A 17,505-nucleotide genomic window follows, 5' to 3' on the forward strand; every position below is an offset into this window, starting at 1 on the left:
CATGCACACAGAAAGTGATTAAAGCCAACCAAATGGTTTTGTTCTTCTTATTAGTCATTTAATTTATCCAGAAATAAAGATTGAAAGACTGTTTTTAAAAGTTAAGCATCTCTGGGTTAGGTAGTGATCAACAACCCCAAGTTACCGAACACAACAGAGATTTAAAGGCAGAGGTGATTTGGTGCTCATGCTCATATTGGATATTGGATATGATGGCCTGTGGGACAAATGTCTTAAACATAAGTACAGGGAGACTTTGCATGCTTTAATATGTCAGCATTTCGGCCATTGTGCTACAGACGTCTAGTGAGCAAGTTAGCCTTGACTTTGGTTAAGTAAGAGGTGTGTTCCTAAATAATAGCACTGTGATGAGTGGCTCTACCTGCCATGTTAAAGAACTGCTTTCTTTAGTTCAGAATGATGTGGGTATTGAGTGTTAAAAGGATGGATATTGTTTGAATAGCTGGGGTTAAAGTGGACAGAAAGGGTGTCACTTCTGTTGACAAGAGCATCTGTCCTTTTGAATGTCTTTGCAAATCCCTGCTCTTCCTTGTCCAAAGATTTTAGGCCTTGCTTTGACAGATGCCTTCCGGTAATGGCTCGCTCTGCTGTGAAGCAGTTCGGGGTGGGCTGTTGGGGGTTTCTGAGAGGTGGGGGACAGACCAGCTGTGGGAAGGAGGCCTGCAGCCTGGTGCCCCTGAGAGGGACATAGCAGGCAGTGAGGTTATATAGGCTGTGGCTGACAGCTTGACCCTCATTACCTCCTTCCTGGTTCCCGTCAGGGTAGCTCCCAATAGAGCAGGTGAGATGGAAAGGGAGTTATGCAACAGTGCTGTTCTATGTCTGCATTTTGTCTGTGTGTACTGTCACAGCTGGTTTGCTGGTTGGTTTTGTTTGTTTTTATGGTTCTTGTCAAATAAGTTAGCATGTGATGATCTTTACACATATGGAGGGATATGTTTTGTGTCATTGAGCTTGCCATATATGTTTTTATGTATATGTAGTGTTATAGTGTGTGCTTGTGGGTTTGTGTTGTGCGTCTCTGCCGTGTGTAAGGAGCTGTGGTTTGAGGCAGTCTGGTGTTTTAGTGTTTTCCTACATTCCTCGGATTTTCTCTCTGGAAGGCTGTGGCAGCTTTTCTCTGTGTTAGTTAACATTAACATTATTACCTGGTTTATGGTTCTCATCTTAAATACCTTGGCTTTTGAAAGCATGTTAGCATGTTCAGAATGGCTCTGATAAGTGACAGAAATACTATGCTTGTCAGGGCTGGACGGCTGAAGCCTTTTCTTTGTCTGCAGAACACATGGTGTTGATCATAAGGACAGCTCGCACTCTAGTCCTGGCAGTCACCAAGCGACAGAGGGAAAGAATCATGGTGTTCCTGAACCCTATTACAATATAAGCCTTTTCAGTAACCACCAATTATCTATCTCATGCTAAGTAATGTTGCTTTAATGCTGAACGTTTTGTAAATCAAATGCCTATAAGATGCTTTAAATTAGTAATTATGCAAAGATACTGCTGCTCGCTGCTGTGGGTCTGTGATTATTTGCATCAAGCCGTCTTTTGCTCTTAACACCTACAGTCCTTTCTTGCTGTCTCCTCTCATCCTATCAAGATTTCTTCAAGACCGATGAAGACGAAGTCCAAAAAACAGAACTATAGCTTATCAAAACCGATTTAGTGTCTCTTAGCAGAGATGGGTACTTAGATGGAGTCTGTGTGCTGTTTTAGGCCTCTGTACAATGAGCCTATGAATAATGTTGAAAGCCCAGAGAGATGATTCTCTATCAAAGCCAATCTCAGGTAAAGAGAATAGCCTTTGAGTTGTCACAATGTGATATGCTTCTTCTGAACATGCAATGTTCAGTTAGAGACTGTGAAGAAGTTTCTATCATACCTGATTTTGCACTGTTGACAATTCGATTTGCCTGCCCACAGGAGTTGTGTCCTTTTTATGAGTCAAATGCCAATCTTTTGCCACATCCCTAATAGTGAAATACACATATAGCACATTGTGTGCACAATATTATTATTTGTAGATTACTAGCAGATTTTATAGAAATGATGCTACCCTGAAAATCATAACAAAAAGGAAAAAAAAAATGTCCCTAGAGCACTGATTGACAAAACTTTCAATTCTTATTCTGTGGAGACTTAAGAATCTTTTGGAATATATAAACTGAGGCTTCTGTTTTTGTGGAATACACCTGTGTTTGCTCGTGTTCAAGCATGTGACACACAAGCTCATATGAATGTAAACAGACACACATACATTGCGTTGTATAAAGGCAGCACAATGAAGTGTGATTGTGAAGCAGATTATGTGTGAGGAACAGGATGCTTGTGATAGAACTGCCTCTTCACTCCTGCTTCTCTTCACGGCTGTTGCAAGGGTGAAGCCAAGTTAGGCAAGCAGGAAGGCTTCAGTTCCCCTCCTTGGTAAACAGAGAAGAACCTCAATAAATCAGATTGGACCAAGAACATGAATACGCTGCATGTTGATGATCACAAGAGGACCTGTAAAATGGTTTTAAGAGATGATTTGCTTTCATTCAGCCCTTTGCAAAACATGTTGGAGGTTCTGTGGTTAAGCAGACCTGTAGAAGCTCAGTGGCTGATAGGTTGTCTGTGATCTAGTGTTTCAAAGCAGCAGATGGCAATGCCAGCAGGCCAGGATGGTGCCAGAAGGTTACGCAATGGAATGATGCCTCTAAGACCTGACTGGAACACGGCATGATACATATATGTGCAGAAACACACTTCCCACACCATCTTCTGAAAATGTGGAGAAGCATTCATACTTGTGTGATTCAGTTTGTCTGCAAAGTTCTTGAACTTGTGGTCATTCTAAAGGATCGGTCTTTCCTTTCCTTATCAGAGGAAAACAGCGACCTATCCTTCGAGGTGTCACACTCAGGTGACTGACAGTTCGAACCATTTCAGGAAGCTCAGAGTAAAGTGGCACCCCAATTCTGGCATGACCAAGGAAACAGATGGAACTATAGCTTCCCCATGGTCTGGCCTCCATTTCCTGGTCCTCTCTGGGGCACGTGTGTGTCTGCCAGTGGGATATGGGTCAGATGGTCGACTATCTTTATCTAGATTGTTGCCAGGAAAGCCTCCATCCATTTGGAAACAAAAAGGGCGTCCTCCTGATTCACTGGGGGGAAAAAATGGGGCACTCATTGATAATATGTTCTGTTAGAGTATTTTTTTTCTTGTCTTGCACAAATTTGTTTTGTCACTTTGAAGCTTGTTCTGCCTTATGCTGTGTTTATGGTACAGTACAGCTGCCTCCTACTGTTACCATTTCTTTCCAGTCTTAAGTACTTTCTAAATGTTTTTCTGAGACTTGTGTAATTAAAGTAAAGGTTATGAATGTAGGCGTGGTGAAGATGTGTGGGTGTGTAACAAAGAGCAGAAAGGACCTGTTCAGACCATGCCAACCACATGGGGACTTGAATGCAAGTGGACTAAGCTGCAACGTAAATCAGGTCTTCTCTCAGAGCTCACAGGCTTCCTCTCCAGCTCCAGCCTAATCCCTCGCCATGCTGTTTTCTAAGAATGAGCTCATGCCACCAAGAGTTGCCAACCACAGTGCCGACCATGCTTTGTACCATAAGGAGACATTACTATTGCTTTTAGGATGCCACTGGGTCCTATTTTTCAGGTCCCTAGCATGATTATTGACCTAGCAAACAGTGAGCCATTCACATTAGTTTAGAATTTCCAACATGAGCAGCACTTGTTTGAGGAATTGGCCAAAACCACCTATCAATCATGGCTGTTCCCTCACTGCTTGTTCTATAAATAAAGAAAGAAACAACCAGAAAAAACAGATTCTCTTTCTACCCATAGGTGCATTCATTTCCAAAGGCAACAGCACACCTCTTTGGGACTAGTTTAAAACGTACTCTAGTATCTTATAAAATTTTAAACATCTATTCACTGTTGTCTTCCAGTGCCTTGTTTGTCCCATGTCGAGGATGCTTTTACAGCATTGGAGATGCACTCAGGTAATACCAGGAGCTAATGCAATCCCGTTGTCCTTGATTGCCAGGTGGTCAGAAGACGTCAGGGGGAAATGCGTGTTGAAATATTAACTAAACAAATGTAAAAATGAGGAACACGATATTCTGCACATGAAGAGACTTAGAGAGAAAATAGGCTTTTTGATTTACTGGCAGTTTTTTGGGATCTTACTTTCACAGAACATAAGTCACATAAGATTCATTGTCCTTTCCTGATTAGTCCTTTCTGTGTGTATTCTGTGTGTGCACGCTTGAGCTCTTAGAGACTTGTCAGCAAAGCTGGTATTGTATCTGTGAATGTGTGTTTTGTTGCAGTGTGCGGTGTTCTTGTACTTGTGCCTTAACATTACTCCTGGTGGATCCAGAGAAGGGAAGAAAGCCCCTGGCCCATCAATAGTTGAGTAGGAGCACGGTTTTGTGTGTCTGTAATGAGGCATACCACATCGCATCATTAATATTACATGCTGGCTTAGGGCCAAGGGATGTGCTCTGTGGTGTGTTCAAGTATAAAGTATGAGCGTGTGCATGTGGGTGTGAGTGCTCTGCATACAGTGTAATGAGCGTCTTGCAAGACTTAGGTGCACTTGCAAGAAGTCAGATTAATGTGCTTAAAGGTTTATCAGACAGCAAAATGCTTCACAGCAGTTTGTAATGCAGATAAAATTTTACAGCTGTGGAGGGTTATCACAGTGGCAACCATTTTATCTTTTGTTGCGATGACTTCAAGGTAAACAGCAGAAATACAGTGTTCACATTACAAACTAATCATCCAGGAACATATGCTTGCATGTGTTTGATTGGAGTTGCTGGATGATGTCACGTTGTGTTGCAACCAAAGAGCCTGGTTAAACTTGTTTTTTGCCAAATGACGCTGGATTGTTTTGCCGGAGACACTCACTTTAGCACCCTTGCTGTGCTGACGGACTGGCTCCATTCAAATGAATAAGGGGGCTGCATTTTTTTTTGTTTCATGCAGGGCTAAAGTGAAACTGAACATGGCTTTACTCTGCCACCACCTAACCCATTCCCTAACTCTAACCTATCAAAACTGAAAAAAAATATATATATTGTAATTAAATATATTTATACAGAAGGAAAGTATGTATTTATGTGTGTTTGTGCATGTGTGCACTTGATCTGTAAACTAGAAATTCCTCATCATATCTAGAATAATAAATTTAATCGACAACCAAAGTGTTTGTTATAAAAAAGGCTGTAATACACCTTTATCTAACAATCTCTTTTTACCTGACATGTTCCTCGGTGAAGCTGTCAGTCTCTGTTAAGTGTTACAACAGGGAAAGCTTAACATTCAGTCCAGATGTTTGCATGAACTGTGCTAGTCTAACACCTGGTTTGTTTACACATGAACGGATCACACACAAATACACATATTTGTGCACACACAGGCTCACACACACAGAACCTGCTAATGTGTTGGATGAAAGTGTTGGTAATAAAGTTCACCTCCATTCCCGCCTCATCCCCCTCGGCCAAGCGAACAGTACTCAGAAATGAGGTATGGAAAAGAATGTTAAAGGCTACCATCAAAGGCTGCCAGGCTCTTCCTTTAGATCTGTGTGTGTGTGTGTGTGTGTGTGTGTGTGTGTGTGAGTGTGAGTTTGTGAGGGTGTTTGTGTGAAGTACCCCCACAGGTGATTGGATCTGATCTCATCTCATCTCATCTGATTGGCTCATCCTTCTGATGCGTTCCACAGGCGAGTGAGAGGGGGTGTTAGAGGCCTGTCTAAATAATTTAGATCTTGCATTTGTATTGATCAGGTAGCGCTGCTCTCCATGGGCCACTCCACTACTCCCTGTCTCTCCATCCTCCTTCGCCCCTGTTCTTGTTTTTTTCGATTGTAACCTTGTGCCCCTAGCTTTGCCTCTTCTCCACTCTCCCTCCTCCAACCTCCACATCAAACAGAGTGCAGGTACACTGCTGCGAGGGAGCAGAAAATGCATGAGAAGGGAGTAGATGGGGAAAGTGCAGGGGAGAGCACTTTTTTTTTTTTTTTTTGATTTCTCAAATGGGAGTGAGGCTGAGTGAGAGAGACTGGAAGAAAGGTGTAAGCGATGGATAAAGAGAGAAATAGCATGGTGAAAGCAGAAAAAATCTTTTGTGTGTGTGTGTGTGTAGCCCATATGCAAGTGTCTGTGGAGAGTAATGGAGTGTGTGTAACCTTGGTGATGCAGGTCAGTGGAAATGCAGAAATGAGCGTATTGTGTGTACTGAGGCTGGTGAAGCCTGGTCCAACTTAGTGCATTAAACCCAGTCCATTACTCCATTAAATACTGCATCATGCCATGGCCTTGGATCAATACAGCATAATGTAAACACTGATAACATGTCTCACCACACTCTGGAATGAATTTGTTGAGTACGTAATGTATTCTGTTTAGCAAAAATAGCACAAAAGAGGAGCACATACATACATACACAATATGAACATGATAATTGCTTTTTTTTGAATGAGAAGACCTTTTCCCTGCATTCTGTGGGTATTGCAGTGCAAGAGGTGCACTGCGCAACATGGATTGAATATGATAATGCTTCTGTTGCCAAGCAAAATATCTCTTTCTCACAATACGGCTTCTTGTACACACTGTACACGCTCATAGAATTTGGCAGCGCTCATTGCCGATGAGGAAAAGAAAAAGGGAATACGGAGAAATGACTTGTTGCTCACACAGTGTTTTTAGTCATTCATATAAAAGAATTATCTGCAAATAACTTTAAAGATACTATAACTAAGTCTATATTTCAATTGTAGAATATTTTGAATGGACCAATTTTGACTGCAAACAGCTTTCTCTCTTAATTTGTTAATCTTTAGATAACTCAGATTGATTTTTTTTTTTTTTATTGTTAGTCAATTAAGATGAACCTATGGTGTATAGAGAGAATACCATTTTTTTCTTTTGTCTAATGTTAGTATGGCTCTTTCTGCTTCAGATATAGAAGCCAAACATATACTGTAGCATTTTCACACTGTTCACCATGCTCCATTTTGTCTTTTAGAAATCGGCACATTTTCAGTTCACAGCTGAAAAAAAACCCATGAACTTCAGAGTTTTATTAAAGTGTGAACTTTGTGCTTGGATTCTGTAGCTTAAGTGGGCTGTTTGTAAAGAAATAGACAGAGCAACATTTGCAAGCCTACAATTTACTGTTGCATACTGTAGTAGAGCACCGACCATGTGAAATAAAGCATTAGTGCAATAGCTAGATTTTTGTATGAAAACTGTGACAGGGGAAGAGAGGAGGAAATGTCTGGATATAATAAAGAGACTTGTGGGATGAATTATTGAGGCTTTGATATGGAGGAGAGCTGGGCTGTACTGTGCTCTTAAGACAGGGTGTAGCACATCCAATATACACAGACTGATGCAGAACACACACTTTCAGACACACAGAAATGCTGGGCGCCTTATGTGAGGACATGTTAATGGAGTGACCCAGACAGACAGACAGACAGAAAGACAGACAGGCAGGGAGTCTGGGCCACACAGGAGTTTGCTCTGCCCAGATTCCCACATCGAAACACACCAAGCCCAGAAGAATGGACGCCCCAAGACCAAACTTACATGTTGCTATTGTTACTAAAAACACACCAATGCCGCGGGTGTCTCCTCCTTTTCCCGTTCAGTTTTCTCCCTGAAGCAGGGGGATTCCAGGGTCAGGAAATAACAATACCTTCATCTTTCCCAACTGCAAAAGATTTTATTCCTCAATGTGTAAAAGTGTGTATTTTGAGTGCGTCCTGCTTTGAGCCACGGACTGTTCCCCTGTGATCTGATCTGTCTGGCTGGATGCAGTCCAGTGGCTGAGCTCTTTTCCTCCAGTGATGTAGCTGGCTCTGTGGTCCCGTCGCTCAGGGTCTTTGTTTACTGGGTGGATCAATAGTCAACTTGCTGCTGGATACACTAAGCTGTAGATCTGTACAGCTGGATAATAGGCCGGCAGTTTTCTGTTCTTCTGCTGTCTGTGGTGACCTGTGATGAATAGAGGCTCAACAAAGCTATCAGGGTTACAGCCAATTAGCTCATCACTCTCTTCTAATATGGTTGTCAATAGGGACAGGCTTTGATTAAACCACTGTGATTTGTTCAGGATGAGTTAGATTACATTCTGGAATTGCTGGCTGTGAAACAGACAGAAAGCTTACCTTATCATATTGTTTTCTTTTTTGTTCTGCTACTTTAAACATGACTCAGGCCCCCATCTAACAGGTTCTTTAAGAGTGTGTGTGTGTGTGAGACATGGTTGCTTTTGCTTTAACACCTGCCTGCACATCTGTGCGCTTTCCTCTGCTCTCCTCCTGCAGGGCGTTTGGTGTCATTGGCTTTCCAGTTAATGGTCACTTTACATTTCTGTCTGTTAGCACCTGAGCTCTGTGCTCATTAGCAGCAGGATGTTGGGGATCTGTATACCGTTGTGTGTATTCAGTTCCAGACTTCCTGTCCACATACATGTACATCACACTGACTAATTATCTGCTCAGCCTGCAAACGAAGTGTGAACATAACTTAGGTACTTGCTATTTCTGATACCTAATCAGTGGCAAATTGCCCGCTGCTCTTGTGAGTTATCAATAAATGGCCATTAAAACATGAGTTATTGATTTATATTTCACAAGTTACATTTATGAAACAGTTTGTTTTGCTTGGGTGCAATGTATCATAACAAATTGAATGTGAAATTGCAGTAACACACAGCTTGAGAGTCACACCAGTGTTAAACCTCTTTCTTTTTTCTCTCTCTTCAGTAACCATCTCCACCAGTGTATCCTTTGATGGTCTGCTGGTGACTGGCCTCTACACCTCCACACCAGTCCAGTCAGCTCCCATCCCTGCTCCAGCGGCCTTTGGCTTTGGTAAGTCTTCATGAGATACCACTGTTTAGAGTGGCTTCCTCACCCATGCTCCTCATGCCAATACAAGCTCCTCATTAATTGCTCAACTTTGCTTCGCCTTTGAGCACAAACAAACCATCAGATACTCTACATAGTATCTTAGAGCTGGAACTATGGGGTATCATAGTGAGCACAACCCAGCTCAGTGATCCACATCCGTTCCCAGAATGAGTATAAGACCACTTCCCCACGCCTGTTGTGACAGACTGTGATGGATGAGGAGTGAGGATGATGTGACCATTGGTTTGGCCAGATGGGTTTTCATTGATGTTTGAGAAAAGAGAAACATAACACGAATGAATGTGAGATGAGGAAAGGACATTGGAGAGAAAAGCCTCAGAGAGGCAAAACCAAACTTCAAATAACAAAGAAGAACATGTTAATGATCTGCAGGTCAACTGGTCAAATATTGAGTTGCAGGAAAGGTTGAGTGGTCCAGCTGAAAAGTACTGTATAGCCATTTCTTTCACCCAGAACACATGTTCCTGTCATTACAAGGGTGAAAAGTTATTCATGGGTAACGATTTTTGGAAACAATTTAGGAAATAAGGGTAATATTTCATTTTATTGTGGGTTTGCAGACCCTTCATGATATATTAGTGTTCTATTTGTCAGATCCCAATTTTCAGAACATTATTAGCATTTTGTTTTTGTACTGTCAGCATGTCGGCATCTAAATTTACTCCCGTCTGTGAAATTACAGTGTGCTTCACCTTATTCTATATGCTGCAAAATATAAAATGCAAATGGTCTTAAAATGGTTTTTGACAAATGCTCTCTAATTACATGGTAGAGGCAACTGAATTCAAGTTAAGTGTGACCCATTTCTGGACACACAATAAGGATTTTTAGTCTCAGATGAAGTGCGTGCGGATGGAGCCCCTGTGTGAAGGGGTGGGGGCTCTCTAGGGGCAATGGACCAGCCATAAAGAACTCCTTAGAGAACAGGGCTACTGGCCCAGAACTGCTGCCCAGTGGGCTCACTTATCCTGACTAACTCCACTGTTCTTCAGACGCTGACTTCACCCCAGCCAGGGCAGCTCTTCACTCTTGGCAGTGCTGTTTACTGGGGAGGCATCCAAGCAAGGATTGCGTCACCTTTGCTTCACTCTCATTAATTTGAAAAGTTTTAAGGGAAGGGCTGCACAGACTGATAGGCAAGCAGCTTGTGGAACTGTGGGTTTCTGCATGGTGTGTGTTTAAATAAGTCTGCAAAGCCTTCCGTTACAGTAAGCGTAATCTGCTGAACAGTGATGCTGTCCAGGCTCCACAGCGCAGTCACTCAGTCTGTCCTCAGCTGAAGGGCTCTCTGCACTTTGCCTCTCTGCTCTGATTCTCCTGTATCATCTCCCAGTGTGGGCCTCAGGACTTCATGGAGCCATGAGGACACGCAGAATCAGTTTTGTCATAAAGGCAAAACAGAAGGATGATCTATCGCTGTTAGAGTTTGAGTTTTCCTTTAACTTCATTTATCTGCACAATTACTAGGTAGATGGGATTTTTATGAGAAGCTCTCCATAGCCTAATGACAGCAGCCCGGCTGGTCTGGATACAAGCTCTAAGGCAGGGTGTCACATGTGGGGGGGCTGAAGGCTCTTCAGCCTTGGGAGGCCTGAAGAGAGATGCTCCCAGAGAGGGAGCTTCATCAATGAGCTCATGGAAACCCGGTGACATCGCTGTGCAGAACAGAGTCAGTGTTTGAGCAAAATGCTTTGAAGATAATACAGTGGAACAATAATGGAACGAGACGCCGCTTGATATCCATTGTTGTGACAAATATTAAAGGATCTGTGAGGACATGAGGGTCATGCAACTCCACGGGGGAGTTTTATGAGCCTGCTGTTTAGTGTAGAGTATCTAAAGGGTGTGGCTCTAATCCCCCCTCAGCGGAGGCAGATAGGGGACACACACACACTTAGAATTCAATAAAGAAACCCACTCTCACTCAAGAGCACATACAGTCACTCCAGCTGTCGGAGCGGCAGTTGGCTGGGTAGACATGTGGTTGACAGATGTATCAGTGCAGGAACCAACATGACCTCCAGCACGGCAAGAATGAAACCTCACAGCACCACCGCCACATGATTGCACACACAGAGTGGAGATCAGCGGTAAATTAAGATTGCTGAATGTTTTTGAGATCTGAAATCACAAGACAGTGTTTAGCAAGAGGAGAGCTTCTATTTCTGCTGGGTTTGATAAAAAAAAAGGTTGGATAAAAAGAGGCTAAGAAAGAGAAGGAGACAGATGGACATACAGGGAGCATGAATGGTTTGAAACAGAGAAAAATGAAGACGGAATAAACAGATAAAGGCAGGGAGCTGTGGAGACAGAGAGGTTAGTGTTTGTACGCTCCATGTGGGGATGTCTAGTGGTTGGTGTGGTCAGAGCTGTGGCGGCGAGCAGACAGGATGACTGCAAGCCAGACTCTAAAGAGAGAATTCCCCTTGGCCTTCCGTGTCACCCTTCATTGCTTTTTACGGAAAATTCATAAAACCACTGCATGTTACATGTGCATGACCACACTGCATGCAAATACAGTACACATGCTCTATTGCTGATCCTCTTCTTTCTCTGTCTTTTGTTTTTTCTGGGTTTTTTTTTTTTTTTTTTTTTTTTGGTCATATGCACGAATGTAGACTCATACACAAACACCATGAGGTGGAGACAGACAAGTGAGCATTTTTTTTATTGGCTCCCACTCCTTCTAAATAACAATGCACTTCACACTATATTTGTAATAAAAATGTGAAGCTTTGAGGGACTGACTTTTTAACTGCGTCGCCAGAACTCAACACCCACTCATTGTCGAATTAGCTGAAGTGTGATTTAGCCATTGGGGCAGCAATCAGGGTAGTCTGAGGAATGTCGTATTTTTGGCTTCTGGGGCTGAGCTGCTGCTGCTCCGGCTGCCCAAGGCTCATTCCTCCTCTGCCTAAAGGCAGGAGATCACCCACTAGCCACCGGGTGGCTAACCACAGACCTTTATAATGCTGTTATTGCTTTGCTTTGACTAGTGCCGAATCAGACAAACTGGAGCTAAAAACAATGTTTTGTTTGGGAGTCATGCCCACTTGAAGGAGGGAGAACACCGGAGTGTAAATTAACTGTGGTTTTTATAAATGTGCCCATAAGGGGCCCGATAAACTAGTCTGGCTGCGGCACAGGGACCGGCAGGAAAGACACAACATGTCATTTTAGGCTTCATGTAGTCACAATATACAGTTAATGGGCGAGGTAGAGTGTGTAAAGTGATTCATTTCATTCTTTTATGTAGTAGAGTTTGACAGCCTAATTACTCATTCAGGAGCTTTGCAGCATGTTTTACAGTGAAACCTATAAACTCTACATTTGTATGTGTGTGTGTGTCTGTGTGTGTGTGTGTGTGTGTGTGTGTAACTTGTGTGGAAGGGATGTCTACACACACTGCCAGAAAAGCAACATGAGTCTGGACTGACTCAGCTGCTGGAGAATTCCAACTGCTTCGTGTTTTTCCCTCCTTTGACTTTTATTCCATTAAGAGCTCTTTCTTTCCATTCCAGCCTCTTGGCTTTCTGAAAGGAACCCACACCACGTTCAAACTGGCATCTACAAAGATTTTATAATGAAAACAATGACTTATGTACATTATCATAATTTTGATTTATTTGGTTCGGATACACAAAAGAACAGTTTTCTGTTGTGTGTCACACAGCAATGATGAGGTGATGTATTGGACCTCACAGGCAAGAGCCTGGATGGAAAGACACATGTCACATGTGGCCTGATTTGCAACGCTCCCTAATGGCAAAATGTTTCCCATCACATCGTTATCCATTCAAACAAAGGCAGAAAATATATTCATTCTAAACGTCTTCAGCTAAGTTGTAATTATGATGATGAACAAAAAGCACTTTAAAGTGGGAGAGAGCTTTGAAAATAGACAGGAGAGGAAAACGGATGGGCAAAAATGCCGACACGGGGCTGACAAAGTGTTTGAGATTAAGGGAATTAGTGTGAGTGGAGAGTGAGAGGAGGAAATTGGAGAAAGTCTGCATGAAAAATGACAAATAGGGACCAATGAAAGGGAGACAGTATGTGAATGATATAAGGAGGGGGAAGGAGAGAAAGAAGATGAGAGGATGGCGTTCCATCACTCCCTCTGACGGAGTGGCTGATTGGTGTTGCCGTGCCAATGCTGAGCTGCTGAGAAACTGGTCATTGATGGATGGCTCGTTTGCAGGGTGATGTTTATTTTGTCGTTAATTTGCATATTTGTATGTATTTGCGGGGCGGTTGGCTTCTGCTATCAAGGATCAGTCCCCATCTCAGTATGATGGATCTGGCTGGCTGACAAAATGGACAGCTTAGTGACAGGGACATCCAGCCGACACTCTGTCCCCATGACGGATGGGCTCATGCTAACACACAGCCCGATTAGAGATGAGATCCTGCTGCACCTTGACCTGTGGAGGAGGGGCCAGAGAGGGGGAGCGTGTAACCAAAAGTGTAATCATGCCATCCACACATTTAACAGGAACTCATGCTGGAATGAAAACATATACAAATACACAATAATGAATGGTCTTTCTTTCCTATTATGCACAATTATACATTCAAATGCAGATATCCACACACGCATCCATCTCAAGGCTGAAGGTCAGCTGTCTGCATCCTCTTGCCACCAAGCCAGATTGAATGTCAGCCAGAATGTCAGACTATGAGAAATGGCAGCTCATCATGTCAGTATTTACAGAGACACACTACTTCCTACTGAGCAAAGCCTTGTTTTGGAACCTCTGTGTTTTCTCAAACACACAAGACTAACAGTCCCGGGAGAGAACAAGTGTGCTTCCACACACACCTCCTCCATCAATGGGATGAAGAAAAACTGAAAAAGGAGGTACTGTGTAGGGAGAGATGGAGCATAAAGAGGAACGATACAGAGAAAGGGTGGTGCAGGGAGGAGAGAAGGGGCAAGGGAAGAGGTTCCCATGGGTAGAGAAGCTGTCAGTCCCTAGGAGACTTCAAACGCAGTGCAGCCCTGTGATCAACCTGCTCCCTGGCTCTCGGCTGACAGCTCCCTGACTGCGCCGCTTAGACTCCTTCATACGCACACACACACACATGCACACATACACGCTTGCTGCCATAAGAGCTCTCACACTCACTGACTTATCCACTCATACCACAACATATTCAAATTCCATTGACATACGCTCGCTCATGCTGATTCTCACACTTGGGATGTGCATCTGTGACACATCTGACGTCCATCCTTACAGTAACCTTGAACACTGCCAAAGTTCCCCTGTTGCAGCTCTGTCAAGGACACCGCACAGTCCCAAACTGTTGCTTCTGAACTATAGGCTCAACTGGGGTGGGGATGATTTTTATAATGATGAAGATGACTTATCTGAGCCATTACTCCTTTTCTAACCCAGGGCCGAGGCACCCAGAGGCAGATCCCTCCTGATGATGAATTCATTAGTACAGAAGATGAAATGAGTTGTCACTGGCAGGGTTATGTATGGGGGGTGATTTGTGTTCTCTGCGGCAGAGTGTTAGATCAGACTCAGGATCAGTTGGGCCGGCTTGCTGTAAATCTCCCTGCTTTGCTAGCTCAGGACTTCCCCATCCCCAGACCGAGCACCTTTTCTGTCCCCTCCTGTCGCCCGACATGTCCCCCACCGCTGATCTCATACCACCTTGCGGCTGCTAACAGGTGGCTTAACATTTGGGTGCTCTCAGAGTCCAGAGGGACGCTTGGGTGATTTTGCGTCAGGCGCAATGTTGCTTCTTTACATGTGTAAAGCCTCCTTAGAACCTCACCTTCAAACGATTCAAACAGAATAACATAATCCATTATTAATTTAAAGTAGACTCACAGCAGACTCTGGACGAGTGCATTAGTGTTGGCCATGCATCCCAACAGCATAGGTCTTGCCTCTCAGGTGCGATGGTACAGTAGACCTGCTGGAGCACTGCTGCTGCTGGGACTTTACTGGTTCACTTAGTGTACACCAGCTCTCTTGGAAAACATAGTCCCTTCTTTGAACTCCCACGGCTTCACTAGGTGTGCTTACATTTGTATGTGCATGTCGTATTCAGTATGTGTGTCTACGTTCACACGTGTGTGTGTATCTATTTGTGTCTACGAGTGAAGGTTTGCATATGTGTGTATTTCTATTTGCTTTTTGTGAGAGCGCACAAATATTTGTATGCATGTGCTGAGCACTTGAGTGCTTTTTCCTTTCTTCACTGTGTTTTTTGCATCCAAATGTATGGTTAAAAAAAAAAAAAAAAAAAAAGGTCCAGGGTGCCACAGAGAGCAGGAACAGGGGAAAGCAGGAGCTGGACTGACTGTGATAGAGATTTCAAAGCAGTGTGTGAGCTGTTGGACAGTATTATTTTTTATATATTTATTTATTTATTTTATCCTGCAGGAGAGAGCAGCAGGCGTAGGCTGTTTCTCCCATGTGTGGTCTCTCTTGAGCAGAGCAATGTTATTTTCTGCCATGCAGAGAGGTTGGTTACATGCCAGAGAGAACGAAAGAGGAGAGAAATGAAGATAGAATAAAGACAGAGAGAGCTTTGACTCAAAGACTGCTCAGTTTGACACATTTCTGTGAGCACTAGAGGGTTTGCATCATTTCAACACAGAGGCAAGCTGACTTTGAAATTTGTCTTTGTTGTCTTGTGATATAAAACTCCTTATACGCTATACCTCCATGCACCTTGCAAGTGTGTGGGCATCTGTGGGTTTGGTGTGCAAACTGAGAGAGAGTGATTTATTTATTTCTTTTGCAAAGTCTTCTCCACAAGGTGCACGCCATCCAGGCTGCACTCTGAGGTCTATTCATTTTTAAAGTTCTCTTACAGAGAGAATTAGAAACAGTGGAAGTGCTCTCTCCACCTCTGTGAGATGAGGACGTTTAGTGGTTCCTCTGGTTTCTCCCTGTAGAGCCCTGACTGGATCTGGCCCCTCTACCCTCTAAAAGCTTTAGAGAAGAATAGGAATACCACACTGGTTGGCCCATTTTTTTTTTTTTTTTTTTTTGCATTATGTCCAAGTTATCTGTGAGCAACTCACCCAGATCCAATCTGACCCATATTTTGGCAGTGAAAATAGTTGGTAACCTTCTCTACGTTTCGCCCTCCTTACGAGAGCCAGGCTGTTGCCGTGATTAGTTCAGTGCCTCCCAGCACTCCTCTGTCAGACCAGGCTCAACTCCAGCTTCCTCCGTAAACACATTTAGATACACACACATACTGTATGTACACATGCATGCAAATGCAGCACAGACACCATGCCTTGCTCTCCCAAGGCCTCCACTGGCTCCTCACCTGTCGCCCCAGGTCTCTGTTTCTCATACACAGCGTGTGTGTGTGTGTGTGTGTGACAGAGCCTGCGAGTCCGCGGCCCTACCAGTTTGTTTGTTTGCTGCATTGACGGGTGGGGAGCAGGGACGTGGGTGCAAGAAATTAGCACAAGTCAAATCAGATTAATTAATCCCCAGCTCAAACTATTAGCCGAGGAGTCGTGTTGAATTAAAAATCAAATTAGCCCTGGCGCCTGCCGGTAAAGCTGTGGTGTGTGCCTGCCAAGCTACAATGACACACACCCACAGAAGGCAGCCGCTCATGGGCTTCACTGATGGATGGACGTATGGATGGATGAATGGAGGGGTGGAAGAAGAAATGGGTGCTCAAGGACTAGAGGAGTGGGGGAAGGGGAGTTTAGTGACTTTGCCACCCAGTGTGGAAAGCTTCTCCTGGGGCACAGAGCTGGCTGTCCTCCACTGGGTGCTGCTCCACAGGCCTCGTACGACTAGCATTCATCGGGCTCGGCTATGTCGCACCAAATAAGCCTTTCAGCAACACTTCACCCTGATGATTTATATAATACACACACACATCGCGGGCCTAGGACTGAACCCAGTTTTAAACAGGCCCCTGTTTCTCATCTTGACTCTATTAAAAACGGGAAAAGGGAAATTAGGTTTTTATGCAATATGGCTCATTTTCATAAGTTTGACCATCCTTCCTATCAGTGGTAATAACATGGTGCTCACCAAATTAATTTTGGAGTTCTTAGGGTGTGACAGCATTAAAAAGAAGTCTAACCTGGCGAGAAACATGAAATGTCAAGTGATCAGACAGGTTTTAAACAAATCCCCATGTTTAGTCAAACTTATTTGGAAGAAAAAAATGAGGTAAAAGATAAAATTATGACTTGCTATAGTTAGTTTCTCTGTACAGTGAAGAATTTGGTGCTCAGGTGCTCTCATTTTTGGTTTTAAATTTTTTCTAAACTGTTGTCTTGTTCCCAACATGTCTGATTGTCTGACTGATATACTATACTGTATACTATATGTGTGTTTGTGAGTGTGCCTTTGAGATGGATTGCAGGGTTGCGCATAGAAGTAGAAGTCTCATCTATCATACAAGGTGGGGCTCCATAACACACAACACTTGTTTGATTCAAAATAACATTCATTTCAATTATGACATATTAGTTCAGGGGGGTATATTATGCTCCACTAGTGTTCCTGGACTCCATTTATCTTCCA

The 17,505-nt window shown here is 43.4% G+C and overlaps 1 protein-coding gene across 1 annotated transcript in view; it reads left to right on the top strand.

Annotated features, from left to right (window-relative positions):
• Window positions 1-17,505, top strand: part of reln (reelin) — a 91,832-nt gene that overhangs the window by 11,552 nt on the left and 62,775 nt on the right. Inside the window, exon 2 of the mRNA XM_041039103.1 lies at window positions 8,807-8,914. Within this exon, the coding sequence (XP_040895037.1) occupies window positions 8,807-8,914 (108 nt within the window). The remainder of the gene's footprint in view (window positions 1-8,806; window positions 8,915-17,505) is intronic.

This window comes from Toxotes jaculatrix, chromosome 5 (assembly GCF_017976425.1).
Source record: "Toxotes jaculatrix isolate fToxJac2 chromosome 5, fToxJac2.pri, whole genome shotgun sequence".
NCBI classification, from domain to species: Eukaryota; Metazoa; Chordata; class Actinopteri; family Toxotidae; genus Toxotes; species Toxotes jaculatrix.